General features: G+C 49.2%; 1 protein-coding gene across 5 annotated transcripts in view; it reads right to left on the bottom strand.

Moving 5' to 3' along the window:
- Positions 1–12,462, bottom strand: part of LOC121269419 (E3 ubiquitin-protein ligase ZFP91-like) — a 79,856-nt gene extending 67,394 nt beyond the window's left edge. The window contains exon 1 of one of the 5 annotated variants that reach the window (XM_041174036.1): positions 11,844–12,462. In XM_041174036.1, coding sequence (XP_041029970.1) covers positions 11,844–12,266 — 423 coding nt within the window. In that variant the 5' untranslated portion in view covers positions 12,267–12,462. The remainder of the gene's footprint in view (positions 1–11,843) is intronic. The other 4 variants (XM_041174035.1, XM_041174034.1, XM_041174037.1 and 1 more) reach the window with 4 other exon arrangements.
- Positions 12,463–13,284: the final 822 nt, after the last annotated feature.

The raw sequence follows: 13,284 nt of genomic DNA, 5'->3' as shown, positions 1-13,284 counted from the left end.
ATGAAGAGAGACTGGATAGGCTAGAGTTGTTTTCCTTAGAGCAGAGTAGGCTGAGGGGGGACCCGATAGAGGTATACAAAATTATGAGGAAGGGCAGATAGGAAGAAACATTTCCCTTTAGTGGAGGTGTTAATAACCAGGGGGCATAGATTTAAGGTAAGGGGCAGGTGGTTCAGAAGGGATTTGAGGAAAAATTTTTTCACCTGGGGGCGGATGGAATCTGGAACACAATGCCTGAGGGGGAGGTAGAGGCAGGAACCCTTACAACATTTAAGTAGTATTTAGGTGAGTACATGAAATGCCATATCATACAGGGCTATGGGCCAAGTGCTGGAAAATGGGATTAGAACAGATAGGTACTTGATGCCCAGCATGGATACGATGGGCCTGTTTTTGTGCTCTATAACTCTACGACCGTGACTGAGCAGCCCCCATCACGGTACCGAGACCCGCACACAGCACGACGGTGCAATTGCCACAGCCTCTGATATCCTCATAGCGTTCACCAGTAGCCCCTCATCACAGCCCCGAGACCCTCACAGTGCACGACGATGCCCCCATCATAGCCGAGACCCTCACACTGCATGACAATGACCCCATCATAGCCCTGATACCCTCACACTGCACGACAATGACCCCATCATAGCCCTGATACCCTCACGCTGCACGACAATGACCCCATCATAGCCCTGATACTCTCACGCTGCACGACAATGACCCCATCATAGCCCTGATACCCTCACACTGCATTGCGATGCAATTCTCTCAGTCCCAAGATCCTCACAATATTCGAGAGCAGCCCTTCATCACAGCCCTGCGACCCTCACACTGTACGGCAGTGCTCCCATCACAGCCATGAGACCTCAACAGTGACCAACAGTCCCTCATCACAGCCATGAGACCTTCATCTTGTAGAATAGTGCTCTCCATCACAACCACAAGACCATCACCCTATAGAAAAGCACTCTCCATCACATGCCCGAGACCTTTACCCTGTAGAAAAGTGCTCCCCATCACAGCCCCGAGACCTTCACCGTGTAGAATAGCACCCTACATCACAGCCACAAGGTGCTCACACTGCATAACAGTGTTCTTCATCACAGCCCTGTGATCCTCACTCCTGTACAATAGCACCCTCTACCGCAGTCCTATGACCCTCACACTGTATGACCACCCTCATCTAAGCCGAGACCCTCACACTGTATGACCACCTTCATCACAGCCCAGAGACCCTCATACTGTACAATCGCACTCTCCATCACAGCTCCGAAACCGTAACACTATGAGAATCCCTCATAGAGAGATAGAAAATAGGAGTAGGTCATTTAGCGCTTCGAAGCTTCCTTGCCATTCAATATGATCATTTTGCTCCCCTATCTCAACGCGACACTCCCACTATCTCCCCAAGCTCCTCAATGTCTTTAGAGTCGAGAAATCTATTTCCTTCTTAAATACATTGTGATTTGCCCTCCACAGCCTGTGGTAGAGAATTCCACAGGTTCACCACCCTCTGAAGAAATTTCTCCTCGTCTTAGTCCTAAATGGCCTAATCCGTATTCTGAGGATGTGACCTCTTGTTCTAGACCACCCTCCCCGCAGCCAGAGGAAAACTCACCAATTATTCAGTCTGTCCTACTCTTTCAAAATGAACTCCAGCAAATACAGGCCTAGTGGACCCAATGTTTCCTCATACGACAATCCTGCCACCCCAGTAATCAGTCTAGTGAACCTTCACTGCACTCTCTCTTTGGCAAGTATATCCTTTCTTACATAAGGAAACCAAAACTGCATACAATGCTCCAGGTGTGGTCTCACCAGGGCGCTGTACAGCTGCAGCAAGACATCCTTGCTCCAGTACTCAGGTTGTCTCACAATGACAGCTAACATGTCATCTGCCTTCCCAACTGCTTGCTGCAGCTACATGCTTGCTGTCGGTGATTGGTGTACAAGGAGACCCAGGTGCCTTGTAGGTTAACATTTCTCATTCTATCACTATTTAAATAATATTCTGCCATTCTGTTTTGCCTATCAAACTGGATAACTTCACATTCATCCACGCTATACCGCATCTGCCATGTATCTGCCCACTCTCTCAACTTGTCTAATACACCTCGAAGCCTCAACATCCTCCTCACCACTCACATTCCCACCTTTGTCTCTTCAGCAAACTTGGAAATGTTACGGTTGGTTCTCTCATCCGAATCATTGATATATATTGTGAATAGCTGGGGTCCACGCATTGATCCTTGTGGTACGCCACTAGTCACCGCCTGCCATTCTGAAAAAGACCCATTTATACCGACTCTCTATTTCCAGTCTGCTAACCATTCTCAATCCATGCCAATATATCACCCCCTGCCCCATGTGCTTTAATTTTGCACACTAACCTCTTATATGGGACTTTATCAAAAGCCTTCTGAAAATCCAATTGCACCACACATACTAGTTCCCCCTTATCTATTTTGTTGGTTACATCCTCAAAAAATTCCACTTGGTGTGTCAAACATGATTTCCATTTCATAAATTTATGTTGACATTGTCTAATCGCACTGATATTTTCTAAGTGTCCTCTTATCACATCCTTTAGAATAGATTCTAGCATTTTCCCTACTGCTGTTAGGCTAGCCAATCTGAAATTCCCTGTTTGCTTCCCTGTTCCCTTCTCTTTAAATAGTGGGGTTACATTTGCCATCCTCCAATCTGCCGGGACTGTGCCAGAATTTATAGGACTTTGGAAGATGACAACCAACGCATTCACTATTTCTTTGGCCACCCCCTTAACAACCCGGGGATGTACATCAGGCCCTAGGAATTTATTGGCTTCGGTCCCATTAATTTCTCCAACACTATTTTTTATCCAATACTAATTTCCTTCAATTCCTCCTTCTCAGTCGTCCCTTGGTTTCCTAGCTTTTCTGGGAAATGATTTATGTCTTCCTCTATGAAAGCAGAACTAAAGCAGTTGTTTAATTGTTCTGCCAATTCAGTGTTCATAGGCTGTGGACATTGCTGGCCATGTCATCAGCTATTGCTCATCTCTAATTGCCTGTTGAGAAGGTGGCAGTGAGCCAGCTTTCTGAACTGCTGCAGTCCATGTGGTGTAGATGCACCCACAGTATTGATAGGGAGGGAGTTGAAGGATTTTGACCAAGCGACAGTAAAGGAATGACGAGATAGTTCCAAGTCAGGATGGTATGCGGCTTGGAGGGAACTCGCAGGTGGTGGTGTTCCTAAGCATCTGCTGCCCTTGCCCTTCTAGGTGGCTGAGGTCACGGATTTGGAAGGTTTTGTCGAAGGAGTCTTAGTATGTTGCTGCAGTGCATCTTGTACATGGTACACACCACTGGCATTGTGCGTTGGCAGTAGAGGGAGTGAACATTGAAGGCAGTGGATGGACTGCCAATCAAGTGGGCTTCTTTGTTTTGGGTGGTGTAGAGCTCTTCTCGAGTGCTGTTTGAACTACACTCATCCAGACAAGTAGAGAGTATTCCATTATGCTCCTGGCTTGTACCTTACAGACGGTGGGCAGATTTTGGGGAGTTAGGAGGCGACTTGTGCTCCACAGAATTCCCAGCCTCTGACCCGCTCTTGTAGCCACAGTATTTATACTGCTGGTCCAGTTCATCTTCTGGTCAATGGTAACCCCCAACACATTGATAGTGGGGGGAATTCAGCTAGTTCCATTGAACGCCAAGGGCAGATGGTTAGATTCTCCCTTGTTGGAGACAATCATTGCCTAGCACTTGTGTGGTGTGAATGAATACCAGGTTAAATCCATGAGATTTAGAGGAGAGGTGGAGAGACTTCACTAGAGATACAAGGGTATGGGATTTAACTCTAGGGCTAGTGGTGTTGGCAGAAACTATGTCACGATTAGTTTGGATAGATGGTTGAAAGGATAATGCAACAAGGCAGGTAAAATGGACCAGGACTATTGGCTGGCATGAAGGAGAAGTGCCAACGCCAAGCCAGTTGGGCCAAAACATCACTGGTATAACTTTTCTTTCAGAACATTAATCCTCACATCACTATAATGCTAACCCTGGCCCTTACAGCAATACTGGAAATTACGGAATACGCTCTGCTGTCTCCAAACAGTTTAATTATCCTGATGAATTACTCACAATACTACCATTTTTTTTTATTCATTTGGATGTCGCTGGCTGGGCCAGCATTTATTGCCCATCCTTAAGGTGGTGGTGAGTTGACTTCCTGAAACGCTGCAGTCCCTGTGGTGTAGGTACACCTACAGTGCTGTTAGGCAGGGAGTTCCAGGATTTTGACCCAGCGAAAGTGAAAGAATGGCAATATGTGCCCAAGTCAGGATGGTGGACGTCTTGGAGGGGAACTTCCAGATGATGGTGTTCCCATGTATTGTCCTTCTAGATGGTAGCAGTCGTGGGTTTGGAAGATGCTGCCTAAGGAGCCTTGGTGAGTTTCTGCAGTGCATCTTGTAGATAGTGCACACTGCTGCCACCTTGCGTCGGTGACGGAGGGAGTGAATGTTTGGGGACAGGGTGCCAATTAAATGGGTTGCTTTGCCCTGGATGATGTCAAACTTCTTGAGTATTTTGGGAGTTGCACTCATCCAGCAAGTGGAGAGTATTCAATTACACTGCCTTGTAGATGGTGGACAGGCTTTGGGGAGTCAGGTGGTGCGTAACTCACCGCAGGATTCCTAGCCTCTGACCTGCTCTTGTAGCTGCAATATTTTTATGGCTAGTCCAATTCGGTTTCTGGTCAATGGTAACCCTGAGGATGTGGGGAATTCAGCGATGGTAATGCCATTGAACGTCAGGGGGCGATGGTTAGATTCTCTCTTGTTGGAGATGGTCATTCCCTGGCACTTGTGTGACATAAATGCTACTTGCCACTTGTCAGCCCAATCCTGGATATTGTCTAGGACTTGCTGCATTTCGACATGGACTTCAGTAATTGCGAATGGTGAACATTGTGAAATCATCAGTGAGCATCCCCACTTCTGACCTTATGATGGAAGGAAGATCATTGATGAAGCAGCTGAAGATGGTTGGGCCTAGGGCACCACCCTGAGAAATTCCTGGAGTCATGTCCTGGAAGTGAGATGATTGACCTCCAACAATCATCTTCCTATGTGCTAGGTATGACTCCAACCGGTGGAGAGTTTGCCCCGTAATTCCCGTTGACTCCAGTTTTGCTAGGGTTCACTGATGCCACACTTGGTCAAATGCTGCCTTGATGTCAAGGACAGTCACTTTCACCTCACTTCTGGAGTTCAATTCTTTTGTCCATGTTTGAACTAGGGTTGTAATGAGGTCAGAAGCTGAGTGACCCAGGTAAAAACACAAATTGAGTGTCAGTGAGCAGGTTATTGCTAAGCAAATGCTGCTTGATAGCACTGTTGATGACCTCTTCCATCACTTTACTGATGATCGAGAGTAGACTGATGGAGTGGTAATTGGCCCGGTTGGATTTCTCTTGCTTTTTGTGTACAGGACATACCTAGGCAATTTTCCACATTGCCGGGTAGATGCCAGTGTTGTAGCTGTACTGAAACAGCTTGGCTAGGTGCATGGCAAGTTCTGGAGCACAAGTCTTCAGTGCTACTGGTGGAATATTGTCAGGGCCCATTGCCTTTGCATTATTTTGTGTCTACAGCCATTTCTTGATGTCACATGGAGCAAATCGAATTGGCTGCAGACTGGCATCTGGGATGCTGGGAACCTCCGGTGGACAAGACAGATCATCTACTCGACATTTCTGGCTGAAGATTGTAGCAAGTGCTTCAGCCTTACCTTTTGCAATGATGCACTTCGGCTCCTCTATCATTGAGGATGGAGATTTTTGTGGAGCCTCCTCCTCCAGCTGAGCTGTTTAATTGCCCATCACCATTCATGGCTGGATGTGGCAGGGCTGCAGAGCTGAGATCTAATCTGTTGTCGAATTGCTTTGTCCTATCTATCACTGGCTGTTTCGTATGCAAGTAGTCCTGTGTTGTAGCCTCACCGTGTTTACACCTCATTTTAGGTACGCCTGGTGCTGCTCCTGCACCCTTCATTGAACCAGGGTTGATGTCCTGACTTGGTGGTAATGGTAGAGTGGGAGATCTGCCGGGCCATGAGGTTACAGACTGTGGTTGAATGCAATTCAGCTGCTGCTGATTGCCCACAGCGCCTCATGTATGCCCAGTCTTGAGTTGCGAGATCTAAGCGAAATCTATCCGAATTAACATGGTGGTGGTGCCACACAACACCACAGAGGTTATCCTCAATGTGAAGACGGGACTTCGTCTCCACAAGAACTGTGCAGTGGTCACTTCCACCGATATGGTCATGGACAGATGCATCTACAGCAGGCAGGTTCGTGAGGATGAGGTCAAGTATATTTTTCCCTCTCGTTGGTTCCCTCACCGCCTGCCGCAGAACCTGTCTAGCAGCTATGTCCTTTAGGACTCAGCCTGCGGTGGTATTATCGAGCCACTCTTGGTGATGGACATGGAACTCCACCACCCAGAGTACATTCTGCGCCCCTACCACCCTCAGTGCTCCCTTTGAGTGGTGTTCAACATAGAGGAGAAATAATTCATCAGCTGGCCAGAGGAGTGGTGGGGAGGGGGCAGAGGGTGCTATGTGGTAATCCTTGCCCATGTTCGACCTGATTTCATGAGACTTCATGGGGTCCGGTGTCGATGTTGAGGACTCCAATGGCAACTCGTCCCGATTGTATACCACTGCGCCGACATCTCTGCCGGTGGGACAGGGCATACCCCGAGATGGCGATGGCTGTATCTGGGACATGTTCTGTTAGGTGTGATTCAGTGAGTATGACTGTCAGGCTGGCACAAGCCCCCAGATGTTACTTTGCAAGGTCGATAGGGCTGGGTTTTCCATGTCGTTTTCGGTGCCTAGGTGGTCTGTCCGGTGGTCTGAGGTTTCATTGTTAGACAATTTCAGGGAGGCATTTACGAGTCAACCACGTTCCTGTGGATCTGGAATCACATGTAGGCCAGGTGAGGATGGCAGATTTCCTTGGTTTCAAGGTTATCATTAGACCTTTTAATTCAAATTTCACCATCTGCTGTGGTGGGATTCAGACCCGGGTCCCGAGAGCATTAACGTGGGTCTCTGGATTACCAGGCCAGTGGCAATGCCACTACCTCCATGATTCCTCACATCAATACTGTGCGCTAATAATAGATTCTGTGGTATATATGAAGAGTTGGACTTGGGTAAACATGACCCCACTGTAAAATTGGTAGGTTGTACAAAACATAGTAAAGTATTAGATAGCAAGGAAGAGTTGAACAGGCTTCAGGAGGATGGGGAGAAAGAGAGACTGGCACAATGCGCTGACATATCACTGATGAAATTCAATACACAGAAGTGCGAAGTGAGAGATTTTGGAAGGAAGAATGAGAAGAAGCAATATCCAATAAATTTTACAGCGCCTGCAACAAAGACCAGGCAATGTACAGGACCTTGGGCTTCAGGAATAAGAGCAAAAAAAAAGTGAGGAAACTACTACTTAAAAACTTTACAAATCACTGGTCAGGACTAGCAGGAGTGTCAGGTCCCGTTACAGACACCATACTTTAGGAAGGATGGAAAAGCCTTGGAAATTTACGGGAATGGTACCAGGGATAAGGGACTTCAGTTAGTGTACTGGGACTGGAGCAGGTGGGAGATTCCCCTCAGGGTGGAGAAGGTTAAGGGGAAAACCAATAGAGGTGCTCAAACTTATGAAGGCTTTTGATAATAGTAAATAAGGAGAAAGTATTCAAGTCACCAAAGGGTTGGTAAACAGAGGTCACAGATTTAAAGAAACTGCCAAAAGAAACCAAGCAGAAATGAAGAAAATTTTCTTTGCAAACACAAGTGAGTTAAGAGGCGGAATATATTGCTTGAAGGGGACTCGAGGCTGGGGAACTGGAAAACTTCTCAAAAAAGAAGAAAATTGCAATGCGCTGGGGAAAGAGCCGGGGTGGGGGGTGAGTTATTCTTACAATAATCCAGCACAGGGTCAATGGGTGGGATGGCCACCTCCTGTGGTGTATAATTATGTAATTCTAACACTGACTGACTTTGCTCCTCACACACTGCCCTGACATGAGGGTAAAATCACCTCGCTCAATTACTCAGACTGTCGATCACACACTGTAATAATAAGTTATGATAAGTAATGACAGTGCTAATATTTACCCATTCGGTCTATTACTCACTGTCCCTCACACTGAGGGTCACTGGCAGTATTAACTTGTCCCTTATTGAGGGTAACTCACAAAATTAACCATTCCCTGTCCCTGACATTGAGGGCAACTGACAGTATTAATCTCCCTGCTCATAGAAATGTAACTACATATGAACATAAGAGAAGTAGGTCACTCGGCCCTTCGAGCCTGCTCTGCTATTCAATAAGATCATGGCTGATCTGGTTGCAACCTCCCGCCTGCCCCCAATAACTTTTCACCACCTTGTTTGTCAAGAATATATCTACCTCTGCCTTGAAAACATTCAAAGGCTTTGCCTCCACCTCCTTTTGAGTAAGGGTGTTCCAAAGACTCACTACCCTCAGGGAAAAAATTTATTCTCATCTCTGTTCTCAATGGATAACCCCTTATTTTTAAACAGTGACCCCCTAGTTCTAGATTCTTCCACAAGAAGAAACATCCTTGCCAAGGCCCGTAAGGATCGTATATGTTTCAATCAAGTCGGGAAGGCAGTGGCATCGTGGTATGTCACTGGACTACATGTTCTGGGGATCCAGGTTCAAACCCTACCATGGCAGATGGTGAAATCTGAATTCAATACTAAAAAAAAACATCTGGATTTAAAAGTCTGATGATGACCATGAAACCATTGCTGATTGCCGTAAAAACCCATCTGGTTCATAAGTGTCCTTCAGGGAATGAAATCTGACATCCTTACCTGGCCTGGCCTACATTGGCGGCAGACCCAAAGCAACGTGGTTCACTCTTATCTGCCCTCTGAACAATAAATACAGACCTAGTCAGCCCACATCCTATGAATGAATAAAAGTAAAAAAAAAGTCACCTCTTACTCTTCTAAAAACCTCCAGTGGATACAATTTTTCCTCATAAGGCAGTGAGCCCATTCTTGGTATTCACATAGTAAACCTTTTCTGAACTGCTTCCAATGCATTGACATCCTTCCTTAAATAAGACCATCATACTCAGTACGCAGTACTCTAGAAGTGGTACCACCTGTGTCCTATACAACTGAAGCATTATCTCCCTACTCTTAAATTCAAATCCCCTTGCAATAAGTGATAACATTCTGCTAGCTTTGCTAATTACTCGCTGTCCCAGCATATTAGCTTTTTGTGATTCATGCACTGGGACACCCAGATCCCTGCAATTTCTTACTGTTTACATAGTATGATTCTTCTTCTTCATTCTTCCTGTTGAAATGGACAATTGCACATTTTTCCACATTATACTCCATTTGCCAGAACTTTGCCCACTCAGCCTATGTCCTCTTGTAGCCTCCTTATGTCCTCTTCACAACTTACTTTCCTACCTATCTTTTTATTTCATCAGCAATTTGAGCAACCATACCTTCAGTCTCTTCATCCAAATCAGGGATATAAATTGTAAAAAGTTGAGGCCCAAGCATTGGTCCCTGAAGCATGCCACATGTTATATAATGCCAAGCAGAAAAAAAACCATTTATGGCTACCCTATGTTTCTTGTGAGCTAGCCAATCTTCTATCCATGCCAATTTGTTGACCCCACAGCACGAGCTTTTGTTTTCCGCAATAACCTTTGGCGTGGCACCTTTCAAATGCCTTCTGGAAACCTAAGTACAGCACATCCATCAGCTTCCCTTCACCTATAACACAGTGACTGACAGTATTAATCCTCCTGCTGTTCCTTACACTTTGAGTTACTGACAATATTAATATCCCACTGAAGTTAACTGAGTGTTAATCCTCCCTGCCCTCACTAAGGGCAGCTGACAGCATTAACACCATTGCCCCTCACACTGAGGGTAACTGACAGTATTAATAGCCCCATCCCTCACGCCGAGGGAAACTGACAGTATTAATTCCCCAGAAGTATCTCACACTGAGGTAACTAACTTACTCTCACAGACGGTAAGTGACAGCATAATAGCTCCAATCCCTCACACTGAGGGTAAGCAACAGTATTAATGTTCCAGTTACTCACATGGGTAACTGACGGTATTAATCACCAACACCACCACCCCCCCCCCCCCCCCCCCCCCCCCCCCCCCACCCCCACCCCATGGGTAAATGACAGTAATAATACTCACTGCCCTTCACACTGAGGTAACTGACAGTATTAATCCTCCTGCTGTGCCTCAGTATTAATACTCCCCTTCCCTCACACTGAGGGTAACGGACAATGTTAATACCCCCGGACCCTCACACAGTGGGTGACAGTATTAATACCCCTTAGCTCACAGGGGGTAACTGATAGTATTAATACTCCCTGCACCTCAAGAGGATAAGCGACAACATTAATACCCCCGTCCCTCACATGGAGGATAAGTCACAGTATTAATACCCCCTCTGTCTCATACTGAGGGTTATGTATTAATGTTAATTCCTCTTGCCCCATCCACTCAGCGTAAGCAACAGCATTAATCCCTCCTGCTCCTCACACTGAGGGTAAGCAACAGCATTAATCCCTCCTGCCCCTCACACTGAGGGTGACAGCATTAATCCCTCCTGCACCTCTGAGGATAAGCAACAGCATTAATACCTCCTGTCCCTCACACTGAGGGTAAGCGACAGCATTAATCCCTCTTGCCCCTCACACTGAGAGTAAGTGACAGCATTAATCCCTCTTGCCCCTCACACTGAGGGTAACTGACAGCATTATTATCTCCTGCCCCTCACACTGAGGGCAAGCAACAGCATTAATCCCTCCTGCCCCTCACACTGAGGGAAAGTGACAGCATTAATTCGCCCTTGCCCCTCACACTGAGGGTAAGTGACAGCATTAACCCCCCTTGCCCCTTACACTGAGGGTAAGCGACAGCATTAATCCCTCCTGCCCCTCAAACTGAGGGTAAGTGACAGCATTAATTCGCCCTTGCCCCTCACACTGAGGGTAAGTGACAGCATTAATCTCCCTTGCCCCTCACATTGTGGCTAAGTGACAGCATTAATTCCCCCATTGTCCCTCACACTGTGGGTAAGTGACAGCATTAATCGCCCCTTGTCCCTCACACTGTGGGTAAGTGACAGCATTAATCCCCCTTGTCCCTCACACTGTGGGTAAGTGACAGCATTAATCCCCCCTTGTCCCTCACACTGTGGGTAAGTGACAGCATTAATCCCCCTTTGTCCCTCACACTGAGGGTAAGTGACGGCATTAATCCCCCCTTGCCCCTCACACTGAGGGTAAGTGACAGCATTAATCCACCCTTGCCCCTCACACTGTGGGTGACAGCATTAATCCCCCCTTGCCCCTCACACTGTGGGTAAGTGACAGCATTAATCACCGTTTGCCCCTCACACTGTGGGTAAGTGACAGCATTAATCCCCCCTTGCCCCTCACACTGTGGGTAAGTGACACATTAATCCCCCCCATGCCCCTCACACTGTGGGCAAGTGACAGCATTAATCCCCCCTTGCCACTCACACTGTGGGTAAGTGACAGCATTAATCCCACCCTTGCCCCTCACACTGTGGGTAAGTGACAGCATTAATTCCCCCCTTGCCCCTCACACTGTGGGTAAGTGACAGCATTAATCCCCCCCTTGCCCCCTCACACTGAGGGTAAGTGACAGCATTAATCCCCCCCCTTGCCCCCTCACACTGAGGGTAACGGACGGTGTTAAATCCCCGCCGCCCTCACCTCGCGGTCTCCCACTGACCTGCTGCCGCTCTCTGCCCGAGGCCCCGTTCCTGCTCTGGGCCTGAGCCTGGGCCTGTGTGGCCGAGTAAAGGGGGCAGTCCGGTGGCTGCCCGGGCCGGGCCCCATCCTCCGACGGCTGCTGCTGCTGCTCCTCCTCCTCCTGCTGATGCTGCTGCTGGATTTCCACCTTCACCACCTCCTCCTCCTGTCGGTGCTGTTGTTGCTGCTCCTCTTCCAGCTCCTGTTTCACGGCGCAGGGCGCGGCCAGGCCCAGAGCTGGGCCCTGCTGCTGCTGCTGTTGTTGTTGTCTCCGCCTCCGCCGCCTCTCCTCCTCTTGCTGCTCCAGCCCCACAGCTCCGGGTCCCGGTCCCGGTCCTGGTCCTGGTCCTGCCCGGTGACACTGCGCCGCTGGCCCGCTCCGGTTCCCCGCCGCCGCCGCCATGTTAATCCCAGCCTGGGGGAGGGGGTGGGGGGAAAAGCAAACACACACACACAAAACGTCACAGCGCGCGGCCCCGAGTGCGCGCGCCCACGTTGACCAACCGCAATGAAGGGGCGCGCGCGCGCTCTCCAAACAAGCCCGTTTCTCTCCGCCTCACACGAGGCCCCCCCTCTTTACGCCGGTGGGGGGCGCGCACGGGCTGCTCGTCCTCGCGCATCCTGATTGACATCTCAGTCAGAAGGTAAACACCCTCCCTCAACCGCCACCACCGCAGCCGCCGCCGCGCGACGGTCACCGCCCCCGCGCTGTGTCGTCACCAGTCAACGACCGCACGTTGAATGACAGTCCGGCCCCGCCCCCTCCACGCCGACCCCTCCCCCCGCCCCTTCCGCGCACGCGTTTTCTTTCCAGGCCCGCTCGTTTCTTGACAATCGCCGCGCGTTGATTGACAGTTCGGCTCCGCTCGTTCCTCTTCCCTTCTGCACCACGCGCAAACGAAGGAACGTTGGTTCCACCCCCTTTCCCCCGCCCCCAATCCCTCCGTCCTCGCCCCCGCCCCCAGTCAACCCTGGACGGCCCACATGTTGAGTGACAGTTCGGCGCCGTCCCCACCCGCCCCCACATCACCGGCGCGCACGCGCTGCTGTTTCGCTCTCACCCGCTTGACAACAGCGGACAAGTGACCGACAGCTTCCCTCCTCCCCCACCCCACCATCCCCCTCCGAATCCTCCACACGCCGCTCGCGGGCTCGCAGACGCACAATCGACAGATTGGAGGATTGACAACTCGGCTCCGCCCCCGAACTTTCCTCCCCACCAACGAACTCGCGCTCCCACACAAGCGCACGCTTGTCACCGCCTCCGCTGGACAACCACACACAAGAGTGAGTGACAGCCTGGCTCCACCCCCTCCTTCCACCACCCCAGCTGAGCAACTGAGCAAGGAGCACTATCGAACCCTCCCTCGACTCCCCCTGGCGGTGGGCGGGTGAATGACAGCCAGGCCCATGAACCAGGC

This window comes from Carcharodon carcharias, chromosome 24 (assembly GCF_017639515.1).
Source record: "Carcharodon carcharias isolate sCarCar2 chromosome 24, sCarCar2.pri, whole genome shotgun sequence".
Classification (NCBI taxonomy): Eukaryota; Metazoa; Chordata; class Chondrichthyes; order Lamniformes; family Lamnidae; genus Carcharodon; species Carcharodon carcharias.
This window is presented reverse-complemented; position numbering and strand designations above follow the sequence as displayed.